Below are 23,800 nucleotides of genomic sequence, written 5' to 3' on the forward strand. Positions count from 1 at the left end.
GTGAAGAAAAGGAGAAAAACTCGGGTGCAGGTCTTCACATCGGGGTCCACTCAGGGCCCGTGTATGTAGGAGAAGAAAAGATACTGAAGCAGCACTCCGTAAAAGTGATTTATTCCACCTTCAAGATGCGACGTTTCGTCCATTCAATCAGGACATTCTCAAGCATGCTTGAGAATGTCCTGATTGAATGGACGAAACGTCGCATCTTGAAGAGGGAATAAATCACTTTTACGGAGTGCTGCTTCAGTATCTTTTCTTCTCCAAGATATACATGCTGATGTGGTGTGTACCTGATTCACTGTTGTTACTTTGAACCTTGTTATTTGCCAATTTCAACAAAAAATTTTTGAACAGAAAAAATTCCCACTGGATTCAGACTCACTATGGGCTATTAAAAAGAACCTACCCCCTGACAAGTCACCTTAAAACATACTTTTTATTCCTGGGAGAAATTAATTAATGTGTCGCAGTCTCCAACAGTGCAGAGCTGGTCACCACTAGTCTTGTGCTGCATCAGATTTATCATTGTGATAATGAATCTGTTACAGTATGGCTACATTCACACGAACATATGAAAATGGCCGTTTTCATACCGTACAGTTTTTTTTACAGGTTACATACAGCATGTCCTATTTTCTCTCGCGTATATCGGTCCCGTACGCTCAATAGAAGTCTACGGGAACGTATAAACGCGGGTTAAATATGTGCTGAAACGGTTGTGCACCGTAAGCTGTGGTATATACGTGCTAGATCCAGAGTGACCAGAATCAGGGGGGTGGACCTTCCTGTCAGCATTTTCTAGAAGTGTACTTTCTAGTAGGATTTGGTTACTGTCTACTCTCAAAAATGTATTTTTTGGCAATGGAATGCCTACTTGCCCTAGTGCAGGCGAATGCCATTTTGTGGGACAAGTGGGCAGAAACTTTGCAGAGTGGGTCAAGAAGGCAAAAGTGTGGGAGGAGGTGACGGCACAATTGCTGTCAGAAGAATGGAGCGTAGCGGAGACTACTAAGCAAAGGAATGCAGTCGGTGAGTCTGATTGGTCCCCGTGTCCCTATAAAGTTCCTTAAAGCCATGTGCAGCACCCACTTGCCAGTGAGCCCTGTAGCATTGTACATGATAGATTTGACCCCTGCAGCTTTGTGGATTAGACATGTGACCCCTGGAGCATTGTGCATTATACATGTGACTCCTGGAGCATTGTGCATGATAGATGTGACCGCTGCAGCATTGTGCATTATACATGTGACCCCCCCCCCCCCAAGACCAGTAAAAGCGAGAGAAAAGCATGATCGAAAAAAGTGGTAGTGGAAAACTGAACAAAAAAACCTACATGTATACACAATGGGGCACATTTACTTATCCGGTCCTGTCGCGATCCCCGGGCGGTCTGACGAAGTTGAAGTCCGGCACAATTCTTCTACAACGTGCGCCCCAGATCCTGTCGCTTCCCCGCTGAGGTCCGCCGGAGTTCACCTTCTTCTTCCCGGTGCTTGTAAGTGCGTGTCTTTACGATGTTAGATCCTGCGCGTTGTCTGCATCCGTCGTATCGTCCGACGGGCATGCCCCTGATTTGAAGACCCCCTGAAGATATCTGCCAGGGGACTGCAACCTCCGAAGAAACGAAGTAGGAGGCAAACTGCTCACGAATAAACAGTTCTGCCGGTGCAGGTCATCTTTGGAGATTGTTGTCCAGGGGAATAGACACTATTGGATGTTGTCCCTCCATTTCACCATCTGAAGCACCATAGTGGATCTGAACGTAGTTGTGAAGAATATCGCTGGCTTGCACTACCTTCTTAACATTGTCCGGGTCCATCTGTATATGGCTATGTAGAACCTGTAACTTTCTGCTAAGAATCCTGAAGGCACACTCCACACACCGTCTCACACCGGTGAGACGGTAATTGAAAATGCGCCTTCTGTAATCCAAACCATCCAAATTTGTCATTATTTGCCAGCCCACCGTATTTTATACGGTGACATATGTGCACATATGGAGGAAAAACGTCCCGTATATACGGCACATATGGGCCGTAAATACGGGACAGGAGAAATCATGGCCGTAGGCTATATTCACACAAAGGTGTGCCTGTAGCACGGCAGGCACACGTCGGCGCCCGGGAGTGAAGGAAGGGGTGAGCACTACTCATCCCTGCCCCTCTCCATAGTGATGTATGGCGCCCGGCACAGAACGGTACGGTGTCGCACGTGGGCAGCACCGTACCACTCTGTACGGCGCCGTGGGCCCATTGCCGGCCTATGGGCGTCCCCCAATGGCCATGGGAATGTAGTCTAAGACTGTTGAGTTCTACTTTTAGACCTGCTTCTAGCCATACTTTGTGTGCACAGACTAATTTCCATATGACCATTCCCCATTTCTCCAAGACCACGCCCCTTCAGAAGACCATTCCACCGTTGTCGGAAAACAGACGAACAATGGTCTAAAAGCCTTCATAAATATGTGTCGGAAGGCATTTTTCCGGGGCAAATCTGTCATTTTCGGGTGCAGGGGCAATATTGAATTCCCCCCACTATGTTTAAAATTCACCTCAAGGACTGACGTCGATCTTATTTTAGGTGGGAATTAAAGCCATGGAATAAGGTGAATGGTACTGGTAAAAGCACTAGATTTACCTAGATTTAACTAGATTTGCGTCAAACTAAAATGACAAAAACAGGTGTCCTTACTTCTAAAAATGTCCCTGAAATATAAAAACTATTATCACATACTGTGACCACTGTAACGGAAAAAAATGAACATGGCTTGATATCTATAACATTACACTAATAAATTACCACCTACTGTTCTGCAGACAGAGGTGTTAAAAAGTTACTTCCCCATAAATTACACAGTATCATAAATGGTGCCATTTAATGGTGCCGAATAAAGAAAGTCCAATTACAACTCTGTTATGGTAATATGATTTCTAGTGAGGATAAAAAAGGACATATTTGTGTAGTTACATAGCTCCCCCTAGTGTACATAGACAACGGGACCTTTGGGAATCAACTGATCCTGGGACTAGATCTGTACAGAAAGATGTCCAGGAGCCTCGTGAGGCAGAAAAACTGAGTAGCCCATCACTATAGCCCATCGATCAAACCCTATCGATCGATCTATCTATGTATCTATCTATCTATAGATTGTGAGCCCTCCTTACACTTTACTTGTTCAATGTGGCTTTCAATCTTATGTACTTCAATTTGTTCTCATCTTAATGTAATGTATGTAAACCTAGGGCCGCATCTGCCATGAGACCATGAAAATCTTGCCTCAGGCGGCAGAATGCTGTGCGAAATTTGCCGCTCTGATGTGGACAATTTGGGCACCAATCGCTGCCCGAATCGTCCACCAGATCGCACCAGTCTCTTTAAAACACAGGTGCGATTTACATATGGAGCCTTCCTGGCTGCTGCCGTCATTCTGTTCTATGCAGCGTCACGCCGCCTGTGTCTCTATTGGGAGCCATAGCTGATAGAAGAGCCGCGAGAAGACGGGAGACGCACGGCGTGGGAGCACCCTGTCTGGAGGTAAGTTTTATTATTTTCATGGGCAATTATTAATTAATAGTTATAATAATATAACATTATATAATGTTATAGGCCTATGCCAGATTCTTCTTATACTGGGGGGGGGTATAGGTGTATATATTTATATGACACCAGATTCTTCTTATACTGGGGGGGGGGGGGTATAGGTGTATATATTTATATGACACCAGATTCTTCTTATACTGGGGGGGTGTATATATTTATATGGCACCATATTCTTCTTGTACTCGGGGGGGGGTGCATATATTTATATAGCACCATCTTCTTCTTATACTGTGGAGGGGGGGAGGAATGTATATATTTATATGACACCAGATTTTTCTTATACTGAGGGGGGGTATAGGTGTATATATTTATATGACACCAGATTCTTCTTATACTGGGGGGGGGGTGTATATATTATATGACACCAGATTCTTCTTATACTGGGGGGCTGTATATATTTATATGATGGCAGTATGGCAGTATATGGGGATTTTACTCCTCATATATTATCATGTGCTGATATAGTTTATTAAGTGTTTTTATGGGAAAGTTTCATTTTAGGGGCTTATATTTTTATTTACTTATACAAACTTGAACTTGAACCAGCGATGCTCTGATCGCTGGTTCAAGTCCAATACACTGCTCTACAATACTTTTTCATTGTAGAGCAGTGTAAACTGTCTGAGCATGCAGACGCTCAGTTTATTCAGACCCGGAATGGATCTGACTGCTCAGAAGATCGGGCAGCCCCGGAGCACTTGGCAGACTTCAGGGCTGCCCAGAAGTGGATCGGATCCCCCGGTAAGCGGCACGGGGGATCCGATCCATAGCAGAAACACCCTTACATGCCGCGGTCATGCTTGACCACGGCATGTAAGGGGTTAACATCCGTGATCGGAGCCGGTTCAAATCGCGGGTGTTATCGCGAGGTGTCAGCTGTGATTGCCAGCTGACAGCCGCTGCTTCTGGCGAAGGCTCCGTTCGTGAGCTGGTGCCAGAAGACATTATAGTGCATCCAGGTGCGCTAAGTATTTAGCCACGGGGACGTACTATAACGTCCAGGTGCGCCTAGGGGTTAATAAAGATGAATCTTTTTCATACTTAATGGGTAAAATGGCTTTTTTTCTTGAGATAGGTGTGTTTATAAGCCAACCGCACGGAAAGATTAGGAGATAGCAATATAGGTAGACCATGGCTAGGGAGATCTCATTATGAATGGACGAACTACTCTACATGACATTATTTTTGTTTTCTACCTTATATATACAGCTATATTATCAGTGTCTGTAAGATATGTCCCTGGTTAATGGGAAGCCCGTGGTGGTAAGCAGCCGTATTCAGGGATCAGGCTGAGGCAACGTTGTGCAAATCAACTCATGGTTCTTTATTGAACAACACATAGCAGGCAACGGACCTAAACGGTCAAACAGCAGATTTGGGTTCTGGTTCTGGAGTGGTCAAGGAGAGGGGTCCGCAGGATATGACACAAGCCTGATGGTAGCTGCAGGCTGGGATAATTTAGATGGAGCTGTTTCCAAACTATGGAAGCTGCAGCTCTGGATTAGAGTCTCCTGGGATTGGTTTCTGTGACAGCACTAGAGGTGTGCTGTGCAATCTATCTCTTTCTTCACTCGGACCATGTGGTCTGCACTGCTGACAGGCAAAGAAGATCCTCTGCTGTGTGGAAAGACACTGCGGACTGGACCATGGGCTCCCACTGCACAGGGGTTTTATACTCCCCCTGGTCAGGTGGTAGCACCTCTCCAATCACACTCCAGCTTACAATACAGCTACATAATTGTATAACATCTTACACCCATTTAACTATTGCCTTTCCAGGCAGCGGCTACTCTGCAACGATACCACATTTATTGTGTTAAATACTGGGGCTGGAGCATACTGGGGGACTGGTGCTATATACTGGGGGCCTGGAAATATACTAGGGGGCAAGAGCTATATACTGGAGGGCTGGAGATATATATTGGGGGGCAAAAGCCATATACTGAAGGGCTGGATATATATAGTGGGGGCTAGAGCTATATACTGGAGGGCTGGAGATATATATCGTGGGGGGGGGGGCTGGAGATATATACTGGGGGCCAGAGCTTTATACTGGAGGGCTGGAGATATATAGTCAGGGGCTAGAGCTATATACCGGAGGGCTGGAGATATATAGTGGGGGGCTAGAGCTTTATACTGGAGGGATGGAGATATATACTGGAGAGGGGCTGGAGATATATACTGGAGGGCTGAAAATATATACAGGAGGCCAGGGCCGGTTCTAACCTTTTTGCTGCCTGAGGCGCAAATGGAAATGATGCTCTGGTGTTCTGGAATAAAGGAACAGTGAGTTGATGTTTCACATCCCTTGTCTCACTGTGCTCCCTGAAAACCACATACCATCACGAGCCTTCCCTCTACCATCTACCTGGGGATCCTCGCACATACATACATAGGACGTGCCCCGGGGAGAACTGTTTCCTTCCATTTACGGCATCTCACTACTTTTTTTGCAAACCACCTGTGGACACCTGACTAATGTCGATGAGGCCTGTTCCGCCTATACCGAGCAACTGTGACCCAGTCGAGTGGTAGGCCATGCTCAAGCCAGCCACTCAGGTACCAGGGGAATACGACGACCTTATCTGGTATGCATCACACTGATGCCACATTTATTGTGTTTAATACTGAGGTTGGAGCATAACGGGGGCCTGGTGCTATATACTGGGGGCCTGGTGCTATATACTGGGGGCCTGAAGATATATACTGGGTGCCTGTAGATATATACTGGGGGCTAGACCTATATACTGGAGTGCTGGAGATATATACCAGGGGGTCTGGAGATATATACTGAAGGGCTGGAGATATGTAGTTGGGGGCTGGAGCTATGTACTGGAGGGCTGGAGATATATACCAGGGGGTCTGGAGATATATACTGAAGGGCTGGAGATATATACCAGGGTGTCTGGAGATATATACTGAAGGGCTGGAGATATATACCAGGGTGTCTGGAGATATATACTGGAGGGCTGGAGATATATACAGGGGGCCAGGGCCCCCCGACTCCATCCCCCACCTCCCTTTGCCCTCCCCCCTACACTCGGTGCTGGAAATATTGAGGTAACGGGGCAGCAATGCTCTGGGGACCCTGGAGAACAATGGGCTCTGTTGATGTCCCCTGGTGATGTTCTTCATTATAATAAAAGTAAAGTTACTTTTCCAAGGAAACTAAAGGAGCATAATGCATAATAAACAGAGTCTTCTACCCAGCAGCGTTAATAGTTGATAATCAGGAATCCTGATGATAGATTCCCTTTTTGTGCATGTGTTACATGCTACTGCTTTTTGGATAAGTTTTCGGTTGTGGTGTTACATCTACAAAGGAGATAGCAAAATATTCTCACATGGCAGGAATATGAGCAGAATATCAGGGTGCGGATACACATTCTGCTTGCAGTGCGATTTGAAACGCATTGCAACTGGAAGGGGGAGAAGTTTGTGCGGAGGTAACGCATGCGATTGGTAACAGGCACCAATAGGAGAGGGATATACAAAATCTGTGCCAAAATCCACAAAAGTCATCATACCTTTAGAGTGCGGTCACACAGTGCGTTCTTGGTCCATTCTTGGTGCATTTTAAATGCACTGTAAATGCTTTTTTGCATGGTTACCATGTGTTTGGCTGGTTTGAATCTGTTTTTTTTTTCATTTTTGGAAGTGTAAGCAACTGTGAAAATGTTAATACGATTGCTTACACTTCACAAAATGAGGAAAAATGGATTCAAACCAACCAAACTCATGGGAAACGCATAATTTAACTGTACCCTAAGGGGGCAGGGGACCCAGAAAACTAGGATTCTATATAGAGGGAAAGACAAAAGTGTCCGGAATTGGGTTATAGGGAACTTAATAAGTAGCAGGGGATACTTAGGATAAAGGGGAGATAAGTAGCAGTAGAACCATGGATTGGGGGACTCTGTGCTATCAGGTCTTTGGGGGGGGGGCTAAGCAGAGAAAATTACAGTCTGTATATATATGCTGCTGTCAGTGTGGAACACACAAGGAACAGCTACACAACTCACTCACCCATGTAGTGAGCAGACAGGGCAGAGACTTACAGTGCTCCTCCCGGCTTCAGCTCTCACTCCTCCATAGGCTTGTGCTTACATTTCTTTGCTCCCGATTTTACTGCAGCTCTGCCACCACTCCTCTATACAGCCCCCTGTAATCACTATATACAACCCCAGCAATTACTGTATACAGCCCCATGTAATCACTATATACAACCCCCCAGCAATCACTATATACAGCTCCCCAGTTATCACTATATACAGCCCCCTAGCATTCACTATATACAGCCCCCAGCAATCACTATATAAAGCCCCCAACAATCATTATATACAGACACCAGTAATCACTTAATACAACCCCCTAGCAATCACTGTATACAGCCCCATCAATCACTATATATAGTCCCCAGTAATCACTATATACAGCCCCCAGCAATACATATATGTAGCCCACAGTAATCACTGTATAGAGACCTCACCCCAGTAAACACTTTATACAGCCCCCAGCAATAAATATCTACAGCCCCCCCAGCAATAACTATATATAGCCCCAAGTAATCACAATATACAGCCCCCAGAAATCACTATATACAGCCCCCCAGCAATAACTAAATATAGCCCCAGTAATAACTATATATAGCCCCAGCAATCACTATATATATAGCCCCCCAGTAATAAATACATACAGCCCCAGTAACTACTGTATACAGCCCCCTAACAATAACTATATACAGCACCCCAGTGATCACTATATACAGCCTCCCCTGCAATCAGTACATACAGCCCCCAGTAATCACTATATACAGCCCCCAGTATTCACTGTATACAGCCCCCCAGTAATCACTATAAGCACCTCTAGCCTTAACTATATACAGCCCCCCCAACATTACCAATATACAGTCCCACAGCATTAACTATATACAGTCTCCCCAACATAACCTATATACAGTCCCTCAGCATTAACTATATACAGTTCCCGTATAACATTTATATACAACCCCTATAATAACTATATACAGACACCCATAATAACTATACACACCCCCTATAATAACTATATACAGACATCCATAATAACTATACACACCCTCTATAATAACTATATTCAAACCCCCTATAATAACTATATACAGACACCCATAATAACTATATACACCCCTTAAAATAGCTAACTATATACCGTATTTTTCGGATTATAAGGCGGACAAAAAATCCTTTGATTTTCTCAGAAATCAAAGGTGCGCCAGTGCGCCTTATATATGAACCCTAGTTACAGACAACACGTACTATGAAACACTTAAGAGTGTTTTAAGAGCTATGTGCCAGCAATATTCTGCACCAGCCACCACTGTACACCGGGCGCAATACCTCACACTAGCAGGGCCGGCAGTACCACCAGCTGTGCTGGCCATGCAACAATCCTCCGCCTGAGTAAGCAACAGGGAACCCCACAGGACTAACACCCTGCCTGAGTAGGGAAAGAGAAGGGGCAGAGGGAGACAACTTAACCCCTGCAGCATTACCCTTGCAACATTAACCCCTAACAGCCCATACCATGCCTCTGATATCTGAGATCTGTGCACTGGAGACACGTTTGCCTGGAACTGCAGCTGCCTTGAACTGTGCACAGGTCTGCCACCTGCTGGTCATTCATCCTTATAATCAGGTGTGCCTTATATAATCCAGTTCGCCTTATATATGAACCTAGACGTTTTAGCAGGCATTTATTGATGGTGCGCCGTATAATCCGGTGCGCCTTATAGTCTGAAAAATATGACACAGTCCCCCTATAACAACTATATACAACCCCCTATAACTATATACACCTCCTATAATAACTAACTATATACTGTCCCCCTATTATAACTATATACCCCCATAATAACTATATACACCCCCTATAATAATATACAGTCACTCTATTATAACTATATGCACAATCTAGAATAACTAACTATATACAATTGCCCAATAAAACTTATATACAGTCCAAGATAAAATTATAAAATTATACTTTCTCCGATCCCCCGATGCACTCTGACCTCTTCCCTCGCGGTGTCCCTTGGAGGTGTACCAAGATGGCGCACCCTGCCGTCAGGAAGGGCAGTGACTTCACACTGCGTCGGCACAGTGACGTCACACATTGCACCGGTGCCAGCAGCAGGGCACCACCATCTTGATTTACCTCGGATCGTCTAATGGCAGAGCAGGGAACGTATTGTTCCCTGGCTTTGCCATAGGCTGAAGTCGGGGCATTCCCCATGTCTGCCGACTGCCCAGAACAGCAAATACACAGCCCGGTCCCAAATACACAGTGGGTGATTAGGGTGGTCATGCGACCGCCCAAATCGCCCACATTCGGTGGGGGCATGCATGGGATACATTCTCCAGATTTCAACTTACACTGTGTCCTCCTCTCAGCTACTCCCTGCACAGTGTCAGGAGGACAGAGCTGTCTTTCCTAATTAGTTTATCCAGTCTGCTCCTCTCCCTAGCTGAGATGCTGCTTCCCCTACACCAAACTACACCATAGGGCTTCACGGAACAAACAGGTGTGGTTTACCTGTTCGTTCCTTGAAGACCTGTTAACAGTTAGACACTACACTCAGAATACGTTACCATAAAACTATGGACGATGAATGAAAAAAAGTTTGGTGATGTATTATTCTTTTTTACTGGAATGTGAAATAAATCTGAACAGTTTTTAAATTATTTATTGCAAGGAATCTTATGGGGCAGTGCTCATTCCTTCTATCATTCCTCCAATCACAAATCCGACAGGAAGAGGACTTGACCTATAATTTGTGGTGCGGCAAAAGACTGGATAAAAGTACAAACCTGCTAAAATATTATCTATATAAGGTTCTATAGAAGATATACGTGACTGAGAAGTTGTAAAGTCATGGTGAGTGGAGGATTTGGAAGAGCTGACTTTTCACCTACATGTCTATTGCAGCTGCTCTGTATCATGTTACAGTACAACAGTGCAACATTGTGAAGCAAGAAGAGACTGATAAGTTCTTCTACAGACATCCAGTTTACATTGTAGAGTAATTCCAGTCTGTTGTGAAGGTAACTTTCAGTTTTTTTTAAACTCACAGAATGTCCTTATAAGTTGTGATCTGCAATGAGTTGTATTTTACTTTCAAGACTAATCATTTTAATTTTTTTGTGTTTTCCATTTTGCAATTCCTGTATTCCAGAGGCCATATACATCGCCATATACCTAGTGACTCTAATGAGGGCAATAGCCAAGTTCTTTTATATCCAATGTATCCAATGTCTTTTTCTCAAATCACATCACAAGTCTTCTTGAAAGTCGGGATTGTTCTACAGGTAGCTACCGTCTTTATTGGGAACCTGTCTCCACAGATCACCATAAACCACAAACAGTGTAGGGTAATTGTGCTTCAATGATTTTGTTATATACGGTGCCACCATTTGTGAAAAATAACTCTGATTCCATCTCATTGCTATCTGAAGATCCAGTCAGGGAGGTGGAGAACTGTATCATACAGTCACCCTGCCCCGCCTCTTCTCGGTCGCTCACAATCATCACTTTTGTTACATTTTTATGGCTATGTAGATTTGCTGAGGACTGGGCTGCATGCACCATTATATCAAGGATATCCTCAAGGAATTAAGACGTAATTGGGTGAGCAGACTGTTTTTAAATTTCTTTTCTACATTTAAAAGAGTGGTCCTTCTTTAAAGTGTAACTGTAAAGTTGCTTGACAAAAAATAGTTTTAGAACAGGTGGAGAGAGCCTTTGACAACAATACCAATAATTCCTATGATACTGCTGGCTTTCTCCTAGCCTGAAATCCTGTTTCATATATCTGTCAGCCCTATGCCTAAAAATCCTCTCATCTTCTCCTGAAGTGGGTGGGACTTCCTGCTTGTGACATCAGCTAAGGGCAGTGAGGCCAAAGCACTGAGGGCATTGACATGAGCATGCAGAAAAAGCCCAGCCACCAATCAGGACATAGAATCAGTGTTACTGCTTGTTCAGAGATCTAGTGTGGAGCAAGGCAGGGAACACACAGAGCTGACAGCACAGGGCACTGGATCTCAGCATTATAGTAAGAAATTATCATACAGTAATCTCCTACACCACAAAGGAAAAAAATGTATTAAAACATGTCCAACTACACCATAAAACACCTACATAGGAATAAAAAGATAAACACATCACAGCATCACAGTAAGTACACACACACACATATATATTATATATATATATATATATACTGGGGGACATGTGTCATATTTTTGATATAGACCTTGTTCTATATATGTTCCTAATTTATGTTGTGATAAATGTCTCCATGTTCTATGCTCTTTTGTTGCATTTTTTAAAATTTCTTCTTATTTGTCTTTAACCAATATATCGGACACAGAGCACAGTGACCTAGCACTCAGCGTCCAATATATCAGAGCCAGAGCTGATGCTGGCTCAGCTTGAGATCAGATGATTGCTTGTTCACGTCCGATGATGTAACTCGTAAAAAAAATATTCTTAAATAAAAATAAATTGATAAAAATCCCCACAAACATATAAAGAGACATTTAATTATAACATAAACCCCACATATATAGTATCACCGCGTCCGTAATGACCTGTACATTTAAAAAAGATAATTACTGAACCTGCTTGATGAACATCGTAGAAATTTTTTTAAAAAACCCAGAAATTATGATTTTTACCTATTTCATCCCACAAAAAAATGCAATAAAAAGTGTTCAAAAAGACATATGTACTCCAGAATGATACTATTGCAAAGTACAACATGTCCCGCAAAAAACAAGCCATTAACCAGCTGCATAAAAGTAAAATATGTTATGCCACTAGGAAGACCGCGATGCAAAAATATTGAAGTATGGTATCACCGTAATCGTATTGACCCATAGAATAAAGATAACATTATTATTGGGCTATATGGTGAACACCAAAAAGAAAAAATGTAAAAGATTCTGTACAGAATTGATGCTTTTGTACTCCTGCCCTCAAAAAAAGTTCATAAAATTTCAACAATAGAAGATACCAACCCCAAAATGGTAACACTGCAAAAAGCATCTCATCCCGCCAAAAAAAAATGTCATCACATGACCCCAATAACGACAAAGCTAAAATTTTATAGCCTACAAAAGGGGCCAATGAGGAAACTAATATCCTGGCAGCTGCAGGACGCTCCTTCTATTCTGCGCCTTGCTGTGCGCCACTACAACAAGTAACGGCCATATGTGGGGGATCTCTGTACTTGGGAGAAATTGCAGAACAAATTTTAAGATGGTTTTTCTCTTTTTAATATTTGGAAATGTGTATAGCCAACAAAATTTGACCATTCTAAATTTCACCTCCATTTTGATTTAATTATTATGAAGATCTCAAGGGGTTAACAATCTTCCTGAAAGCTGTTTCTGATAGTTTGAGGGGTGCAGATTTGAAAATGGGTAGATCATCTAGGGGGTTTTAATATTAAATATTTGACATTTCATCAAAAATAGAAATTATTAAAAAATAATTACCAAAATAGTAAATTCTGTAAACACGGAAAACCGATATTCGATTTGTAAGCCTCGTGACATCAAAATAAATTACCCAGACATTTCAGAAATTATGAAAATGTAAAGCAGACATATGCGAAATGTTATTCAGCAACTTATTTACATGGTAAAACTATCTGCCTGAAAAAGCGATGATATTGAATTTTGAAAATGGCCAATTTTTTAAAAAATTCATGACTTTTTATCTTTATTTATAAATAAACGCAAAACTTATCAGCCAACATTTACCACTAAAATGAAGTACAACATGTGAGGAATAAAAAATCTCATAAGCGCTTTGATAGGTTCAAAAGTGTTATAAAAGTTATATAAAGCGACTCCAGTCAGAATACAAAAAAAAGGGGCGGAGGCTTAAGCTATAAACTGGCTGCGTCCTGAAGGGGTTAACCCATAAATATGTCTACTTTATTTTATTAATCCCATGTTGCGATTTTTAACAGTGTGTTGGTTATTTTCGTTGAAAATAATTGCAATTTAAGTTTTGATTACTGTAATAAAAATAAAACACAAACATTTATAGATGCTGCTTGAAACAAACCTAAAAAACCCCAGAAAACACAAGGTAATAATTTGAACTTTATATGTTTAAAATCACTCTTCAAAATATGCAGGAGGCCACAATCTGAGGAGGATGGAGTACAGGGAACCACAATATGAGTAGGATAATGGACAGGAGGCCACAATATGAGGAAGATGCACAACAGGGAGCCACAATATGATAGGGATGGAGGACAGGAGGACGCAATTTGAGTAGGGTAGAGGACAGATGGCCACAATATGAGGAGGATGGAGGACAGAAGCCACAAACTGATGTTTTTGCCTGTGTTTTTGGTCAGATTTTGCTAGGACTCGTGAGCGTTTTCGCTTTTTTCACGTGCGTGTTGTTTGCGGTTTTACTGCGTTTTCCGGGCGTTTTTCATGCGCATGTTTTAAATCACATGATTCTTCAACTGGTACCCACCAAGCAACCCATCACCAAGCAACCCATCCATTTAAATTGTATTGCACTTGCAATGCTCACAACTCCAATGTGTTTTTAATGCGTCTCCATAGACTTGAATGGGGCATGAAAAAAATGCAAATAAGAAAAAGCCCATTGCAAACAATCGGACAGAGTGTAATGCAAGTTTTGAACGTCAAAAGCACGCAAGTGTGAAAGAGGTTCCTTAGGTTCCACTAGATTCCTTTTCTCAATAGTATAAGTATTAGGACAGTGAAGAATTGATAAATGCAGAAAAATATTATTAATCATGGTAAATATTAATTGCAGAGAATAACAGTAGGTAGTAGTATAACACTATATTTTATCTTATATTACACATGTTATGCTATGTCACAGTATTTGCTACAAAAAAGATACAGTAAAATATGCCCCCATTATGGAAGTTTTATGGAAGTTTTAGACAATCGTGGTCGGTCCGCCAAGACCCTGCTTCATGCTGAACAGCAGTGCTGTACTACAGTCATGATTACTGCGGGGAAAGATTTATGGTGACAACATGTTTCATGTTATCACTATAAATCCAGTTCTTCACATTGTGGTTGGTCCATAAAACAGGACGCTGCACGATCCGTGATTCACAGGATGACCACAGTCGCCTGAAACCGCCCTTACTCAGAGGAACTAAAGGCCACATAGATTGAACAACACAAATAAAAGTTTGGGAATTTGTTTGTTAAACACAGGTGCTAATGGGAAAATCTTGGAAATAAATGGAGCTCTGCCAAAGCTTATTTCACAGCATATCCAATAATATGAGGATTAATAAGCTTCATAGATGTGGGGGCGTTTATGTGGCGCAGGTTTAGCTTTGAGAACTTAGCATTCTCCAGGTCTTTCCATGTGGTCTTTCTTATACTACATCCATCAAAAATGATCTTCCAGGAGGGATTCAGGACTTTCTGAAAGAAACAAATCCAGCTGGATTCATCAGTGTCAGCCACGTGTTCTATGAAGTAGAAAACTCCTCCCTATAATAAAAGACAAAATGGTTACATTGTAGTACATATTGCATTGAACATCATATTTTATTTGAGGAAGGTGCGTTACACTGAAATGTTGGCCTATAGAAATAAATTATCAGCATGGAGTTTCACTGAATTTCTAGGGTGCTGCCTACTTCTCTATCAAATCTATATACCTGGGAAATGGGCAGACCACGGACCCCTTCTCCTCCTTGGGGCTTGTGAACACAGTCACACTAATCCCCCCCCTTCCCTATTAGTCATTATGTGGAGGGAATATATGGTCATGTACTATTCGGTTCTTAGGCAGTCTTATATTAATTTTTTAATTGCATCAATACAATAATACATGTATTTATAGTAATATAAAGTACTGTATTTATACTAATGCCAACTATTATGCACAGGATTATTATTAGTTATGTATGTGTCGGCTACCAGTCAGTGACTCAGCAGAAAGAAAGCGCAAACATCTTCGTTTTTGTCTGTAGACCTATTGCTCTACATTTTCTTACTGTTGCCAGACCTCTCCTCCCTGATAAATAATCCAACAGAATAAATCTTCACAGGCCTCCATATGAAATAAGTGATATAGAGAGGTATATATTGTAGAGATCTTACAAAATTTGCCTTACAGGCAAAATAGGGCTGTATGCATTTAATTTTTATGTTTTTTTTGTTTTTTTTACTTCTTCCAGACTTTCTATAACCTGGGGTACTAATGTGGTTTGTTATTTTACTGAGAAATGCACATTCCCTCTTAAAATTCAATGGAATCCAAGAAATAAGTAACACGCTATTGTATATACATCAGTTAAGTAAATGTAAATAAGTTACAGCTATAGAATAACAAACCAACCGACATACAACAGAAATATAGATCATTTTACATAAATGGTTAAAGGGGTTTTTGCATTTCAGCAAATGAATGTCATTGTTTGTATTATAAAAAGTTATGCAACTTTCCAAAACACTTTCTGTATTAATTCTTCATGATTTTCTAGATCTCTGCTTATGTTTACTACTAGTGGACAGAAATGTCACCATGGTCACACAGGTGCACGGCTCGTTAGTATTACAGAGAGTAATCAGAGCTGTGTGATATTACGAGTCGTGCACCTGTGTGACCATGGTCAGATTTCTGTAGTAAATATAACCAAAGATCTAGAAAACCATGAAGAATTGATATAGATAGTATATTGGAAAACTTTTTGTAATATGAACATTAGCATTAATTTGCTGAAATGTAAATGCCCCTTTAAGGTACATTTTGATTGAAAGGGTTGTTTTTTTGGGGGGAGGGGGTGTTCATTTCCTACCAAGCACATTGCTGGGACTACTGGTTGGCTGGTCCTTCAGAATTACTTGCTGGCTGCCATTCTACCAGCTAATCTTCCAACTAATGTATATGGACACCTTAACAGGAACTCTCATCTCACACATTTTTTAAAATAAATTCTTTTATTTTCCATTATACAACAAAATTCTTTATCAGCTTGTCATACAACTCTGCATTGGAGTGTTTCATTTATTAATTAAATTTACATATAGTTGTTAAGAGTTTGGGTTGAGTCCCTGGAAAATTCTGACACTGTTCAATCAGTGCTTTCAATGCCAGACTGTTCATGGTCATGCCAGAACTGGAAACCACCCACTTGTCAATTTTTTCACAAAATAAAAAGGAATTATAAAAAATGAGAAAATACATTTTGGACATGGCTATTTTAAGAATAAAAATAATGTCTAACATTTTCATGCAAGGAGTATAACTTTAAAACTAGATTCAAAAATATGCATAGAGTGTTTCTACAGTAGAGTAACTGTAAAAATCACAAAGAAAGTCACAAAATTCTATAGAATCTGCTAAAAATAAATTGCATGAAAATCCCCGCTGAAAACCCACTGCAGATTTTGAGACGGACTGGGAACATACCCGAGGAGATCCAGAGGTAGCAATCACCTCTACTGATGCCTGAGGGGAAGCAAAGACCACACTAGCACTTCATAAGTTATCAGATTTATGATGAGGCCTTTCTACAGATTTTGCATTGGGGCCAAGCATCGAATTGTAATTACCTGAAAAAGGTTGTAATTGTGGTTTAAAATCTATATAATCTGGAAAGAAATATTTCTAAAATTCCAAAGTTTGGACTATTTTATGGAATGTCACGATTTTGTTTCACTTGCTTATTATCTATTAAATCAACCTGCAGGAAGAGAGATGCTGAAACAATTTCTATTGTGTGTGTTCACTGACCTAAATCCCTCATTCAAGCATGAAAGGTATCAGGTTTCAACCAGAAAAACTTCCCTGCAAGTAAAACTTATTACCCAAGAAAGAAAATACCGTAGAATAGGCTTGCATTATTTCTAAAGTGGTCTATAAGCAAAAGTGTAGTTAATTAACTAACTACAGTACTTGGACAACACAACTTTGGTGTTGTCTACAGTGGAAAGTCATTCCTACATCTACATGTGCAGTAGGTCCTAAATCTGAAAGGCGATCTGCACATATCTAGGGAACAGGGGTCTCCATGTGCAACCACTCTCCATTATTTATGGGAGTGCCAAGCGTATAGCCTGGTGCACTCTTTGTTCTCCGCAGGTGCAGGAAGGGGGTAATTGGAGATATGACCCATATCTATCATTTATTTATGACATATCCCATCTAGATCGGTCAGTCAGTTGTGACTGATACTTAATAAAAGTTCTGAAGTAAGTAGTTTCCATACCAAAATCATGATTACATTAGGGTGCAGTGGTCCCATGGGGATGTAGGGAAACCTTACATCATATATAACAATGATGCTTGTAGTTCCATCCCCAGGACAGTGTTAAGCCCATGAAATGTGCCAACCATGCAGTCCCTGTTTCATGGACTTAGCACGTTCATGTGGATAAGCCCTTTTGCTGCACCAGGATTATCAAACTATCTAATTTTGGAATGCTGTATAGTAAATCTGTTGCAGTTAAATACTGTCTAGTCTACCCTTACATCTCCTATTAGTCGGCTTACAAAACAAAGTAAAATGTGGCAACATTTTTGGCAGATTTATCTGGAACACAGTTACAGGCCACACCTAAAAGAACACTTGGAAAATGTGCAGGAATCTTGGTACTTTATCTTCCCTGCCCCTCTGCACTACATTACAAGACCAGCTCAGACACAAGCACTGCAGAAGTGTGCAGAGACTTACTCTACAAGCAGACAAGATAAGGTCTTTATGAGATGGAGGAGAGGCATAGTACAGCTGACTGTGTGTTTTAGATGAGATAGCAAAGCTGAGAGTGTCATTGTGTTTTATATCCATCTCATAACTCTAATCTAGTGATGGGTCATTCGCGAATGACCTGAGCCAGCTCCCATCAGTGAGTCGATGGCTCACTAAACCCCGCACCTTACCGGCTCCCCTTTAACACAATAAATTAAAAGTGGTGTTTAATATTTTTTAATAGGGAGCCATTCAGGAGCCAGAAGAGCCGGCTCTTCTTAGGGAGCTGAACCTAATGAACCAGCTCACTAAGAAGAGACGGAATTCCCATCACTACTCTAATCTGTCTCATCTCTCTTTCTCTGTGTCAGATACTAGCAAATGTTCAGAAGCTAAAAAAAAGTGTAAATAAACTTGCATTTTCGTCGGGTTTCCTGACTTTTCGGGGATCGTGCCGGGGATTGTGTCGCACGCGGGCGTCGGACGAATTGACGGATTTGGACAATGCACAGGATTTCACATTTAAAATTGTTTCGCATCCAATGCACTTACATGCACTAGGAAGAAGAAGGTGAACTCCAGCAGACATGATCAGGGAAGCGACACATGCAGGATATCGGGCGCACACTCGTAGTGAATCGTCATTGTCGTTGAACACTCCGGATCCGGGATCGCGCAGTAAGTAAATGTGCCCCAATATCTCATACAGGGCCGGTGCTATGGGTAGGCAAAGGGGGCAATTGCCCAGGGCCCCTGAAAGGGGAGAATCTCTTCTTTCAAATGAATCTTGAATTTTGTTTCTAGGTGCCTTGGATCCAGAGATTCAGGTTTAAAGTGAGAATATCAGGTGCAATTTTTAAATATAAAAATCACTCCCAAAGGCAGTTTAACAGTTAATATCTCTGTTTTCCTAACACTTAGAAACCCAGATTTATATTCATATAAAATAGGAGACTCTCTTCTTTTATAGGAAAAAAGAAGTGAGGTTCTATGTGTCACAGAGCCAAAGATACAGCCCCTTGAAGTGTCCTACCCGATCAGGCTGCAGGGAGAATTTGCTGCACACAGGAGCTGCTGCACCTCACAGATAATGGAAATATTCACTTTATATGTTACTACATTCTGATAAGGGATACGATCAACTAATATTCATGTTTTTAGTCCTTCTCTATGCAGAACTATCTAGGAACACACTTACTCTCTTATTGCCTTTTATTTTGTGATCGTTTTTTTTGTTGGGAAAATTGACTGATACGATGAACATTTGATCCCCTTCGCCTAATGTGACTACACCTCAACCAGAACATGTCCATGAAGTTACATGTAACACCAAAGACACTCACATGTTCTGGAATAAAGTTTTTATTTCCCACCATCCTCCATTATGTACACCTTGTCACAGGTGCTCCCACGATCCATGTCGTGGATCGCGGGTACACCCGTGCTCTGCTGCGCGGTCCCCGCTCCCCCAGCCCTCACTTACCTCTCCTGGCTCCTGTCTGTGCTCCAGCTCCCAGCGTGTAGGCCGCAGGCCTTCTTGCCTGCAGTCGCATGCTCTCACCACTAGAGGGCGTGCGCACGCGGACTTCTCAAGCCTTAAAGGGCCAGCGTCCTCCTGATTGGCTCCTGCTAATCTGGCTCGCCCTTATAATCCGGCACCTCCCTTCTCTCCCTGCCGGATCTTCTCCTAGGATCTCCTATGGTTTCCATGCCAGGCTTCCCTAAGCCGTTCCTGTGGAAGAGAAAGCCCATTAGCGTTTCCAGAGGCTTTCCAGTGTTTCTGTGTGTCTCCAGCGTTCCCATACGCTCCTGGTGTGTCCTGTCTTCCAGCGTTTCCAGACGCCTCCGTCTCTCCCGTCTCCAGCGTTCCCATACGCTTCCTGCACATCCCTGTACCTTGGCTGCCACCGCGGGCCTCATACCATCTCCTGCGGTGGTCCAGAGGGTGCACTGGTCTACAGACTCCTCCCTCCGGACTCTTCCCATAGAGACTTTTAGTTCCGTTGTCTGTGTGACCCGTTACACACCTATGTTATGTCTCACTCAATTTTTTATGAAGCGCGGAGGGTTCTGTTATTGTGCGGCTAATACAATGGCGACATCTAAAAGTGACTTTTGTTATCTCATTCGCTTGGTTTATAGATATATAGTTATTATCTGGGTAACCATTGTGTAAGGGAGCATACAATGATAGATCTGTGTGAAGCTCAGTGCAATTTTCTGCAGTTCCCTTTGCTGCACATTTGGTGAATATACACATGTGGGGTCTTTATGATCTCCTCACAGCTTACTGTTTTAGGAAAGTATATTTTCTTTATATAAGTATTCTGGATTTTTACATATTTTAGAGGAAATTTTGAATGTTAATTGCCAAATGCATCGCCTGGTTGTCTGCTTTCAAAATTATATAGGATTTATGGCGCCTTTACTTTTTATTCTGTTTTATTGCTATATTTTGCAGGTTGTGACTGTCTTAAAATTTCTAGCTGAAAAGCAGATACAGGCGATCCCCTACTTAAGGACACCCGACTTACAGACAACCCATAGTTACAGACAGACCCCTCTGACCGCTGGTGAAGCTCTCTGGATGCTTTACTATAGTCCCAGATTGCAATAATCAGCTGTAAGGTGTCTGTAATGAAGCTTTATTGTTAATCCTTGGTCCTATTACAGCAAAAAATGTTTCAACTCCAATTGACACTTGCCCCAATTTTGAAAATGGGGCAAGTGTCTGCTTACAGAAAATATCGGTCCCTGTCCCCAATGGGCCTCACAGTCTAATCAACCTACCAGTAATTTTTTGGAGTGTGGGAGGAAACCAGAGGACCCGGAGGAATCCCACCCAGACACAGAGAGAACATACAAACTCTTTGCAGATATTGACCAGTGCTACCCACTGAGCCACTGTGCTGCCCGTCAATCTCCCTATGATCTATCTCCTATAAAATTCTCCAAAATTACAGTTTGTTTTGCCATACTAAAGGGAGCCTCTTGCTGACTGTCATGAAGTATCTGCTTAGAGTCCCCGTCCACACTCCAGAATTTTACCCTGACCATCACTGAGTGATAGGAGCTTAAACAACAATAAAACTATTAAACTATTATAAAATGATTGTGTCAACATCACTAAGGGATTAAAATTTGAGAACTTTCTTTCATGGGCAAGCACCGATAGGCTTTTCTATGTGTAGAGATTTTTAGATTTTTAGCTTGTTGAATTAGAAAACATTGTGAAGAGCCAGGCATTTTGTATTCTCTGGAATATATTCATGTCAAATTGATCATGTCAATATATTCATGTCAAATTGCCAAGTGTAGAAAATACTGTTAATATAACTGGTAATTTTAGATAAAGGTTAGAAAGGCATGCATAATATAAGAAATGTATCTAGCATTGGCAATAGAACATGTCACATTACTACATTACACTTTAACCTTCAGACTGTTATTGAGAATATATACACTCAGTAACTACATGACTGCAGTTTCCCTGACATGCTTAATAAACATTGAGAGGTCATTCTGAGACATGGGAAACTAGGACTGGTCATGCCTCATTTATACCACAGTCTATAAAGTGGAACACGATGTCCAAGACACATGTGACAAAATTCTCGTTTCTTATGTTGCAGAATTTTATGTACTGTAATTTGCAAGGAGATTTTGCAGCAGATTTCAAACTTTGAACTTTCACGTTCTCAAGTGGATTTAGTCATGGACTTGCCACTTTCAGATGCAGAAATATAAAATTGTCCAGGCGATTATACTTGCTAGTGGATTTTTTAGTGTATGAGGCATATTTCAAGTTTACTATTACTTCTGGGGCACTTAATGACTATTTATGACACACACATATTTGTTTACTTCTCACTCCTCCATTTTGTGACGTTTCACTTAAACTCCTGCATTTTTACAACACCTATGTAAAATGACCTGTGGAGGCTGTAAAAAGCTCACAGCGGGACCTATTCTTGCCCATGTTTGTGGTTTGGGCCGCACACAGGTGTCATCCATGTGCCATCCATGTGCCATCTGTATTTTCAAATCAGTTTATAGGTAATGTGAACGTTTAAAAGGCTGGGACAAACTAGTGACATGATTTGCCAGACTTAAGAACCAATTTTTTCGACAACAGACAACACACATATTGAACAAATAAGGATCATACAGACATTGTTTTTGCCTGGGAACAGCAAACTTTCATCGGAAGGTGTAAGTGCACACGTTAGCCTTACACAGCTGAAACTTCAGGGAAATTGACTCCATGGGAAACTCTAACAACAGAAGAACAAAAAAGGGAAGGTAGCTATAACAAAATGAAGACCATGGGAACATGGGAGGGCAGATTACGTTGCCACGGTTCTTGATTAAGGCATTGTCAAAATGTATTAATATCTACCACCATTGGGAACAATTGGAGTCTGCGGTGCAATGGATCAAGGATCCAGGACTGAAAGGTCATTCTGTTTCTGTTATACAGAAACCTAACACCTTATATAGCCATGAACTTTGTAGGATTTTTATCCAGCTCCTATTAAAACTTACACTGTAAACAATTTAGGTTTTATGCAGCTTTAAAATGAAGGAGTTTTAGGAGAACTTACCGGCCTGAGAACCCTCTGGATTTCCTTCAGGATGGCTGGTATGTTAGGTACAGAACAAGCCAGTAAGGTGCACACAACAGCATCCATGGAGCCGTCTGACACCGATGTCATATTGTCAGCTGAGGCTACCACAAATCGCTCATATGTAAGGTGGTCATTTTCTGCTTGGCTTTTAGAAAGAAATTTTTGAAAATTTGGGTTGATATCCAAGCACGTCACTTTGGAACCACGTGGGTAAAACTTGAAGTTGGCCCCGGTACCACAGCCAATCTCCAGGAGCCTGAGTTCTTTAGAGGGTCTTGAAAAGTCAGAGATATTAGAAAAGAGATTTCTTTTCTCCTTGTCCATCAATTTGTTGTATGTTTCTGAGAATTTGCTAAGGAAATACGGAAAGTACTTCTTAGTGAATGAATCCCAGATTCCTAGAAAATTAAGGATGTGAAGAGGCAGCATGATGATAGCCACTATAAATTGCAAAAGAAATATAACCACGGACATGTTGTTGGAGTGATATGCTGCATGCAGGGATCAGAGAATGTGGATTCAGAGTGAGGCTCAGTCCAGGATTCACAGGCATCTGTTTAGCTTCTGTAGAGCCTCCCCTAATTCCTAGAGGGGGAGGAGGGTGGCACAATGCAGGGCCTGTGGAAAGTTCTGCTCAGCACAGCATGCACAAAGCGTTACCTATGTAAATAGTTTTTCTCTGCTTTTACTGGTCAACAGCAAAGCCTTAGACATACATAGGATGACAATAACAACCAGGAGAGCAAGGTTTATATCCTGTTCATAAATTTTCTGTTATAGAAATATCTTCACATCAACATTTTGGTTAAACAGTAAC

The 23,800-nt window shown here is 41.6% G+C and overlaps 1 protein-coding gene across 1 annotated transcript; it reads right to left on the reverse strand.

Annotated features, from left to right (window-relative positions):
• Positions 1-13,432: 13,432 nt before the first annotated feature.
• LOC140117738 (thiol S-methyltransferase TMT1A-like) lies at positions 13,433-23,535 on the reverse strand. The gene is made up of 2 exons (XM_072134750.1): positions 22,960-23,535; positions 13,433-15,149 (listed from the first exon to the last, which is right to left on the reverse strand). Exons 1-2 carry the CDS (start codon positions 23,455-23,457, stop codon positions 14,910-14,912), a joined length of 738 nt encoding a protein of 245 aa, XP_071990851.1. The 5' UTR covers positions 23,458-23,535; the 3' UTR covers positions 13,433-14,909.
• Between the last annotated feature and the right edge of the window lie 265 nt (positions 23,536-23,800).

The sequence above is a fragment of the Engystomops pustulosus genome, chromosome 2 (assembly GCF_040894005.1).
Source record: "Engystomops pustulosus chromosome 2, aEngPut4.maternal, whole genome shotgun sequence".
In the NCBI taxonomy this organism is placed as follows: domain Eukaryota; kingdom Metazoa; phylum Chordata; class Amphibia; order Anura; family Leptodactylidae; genus Engystomops; species Engystomops pustulosus.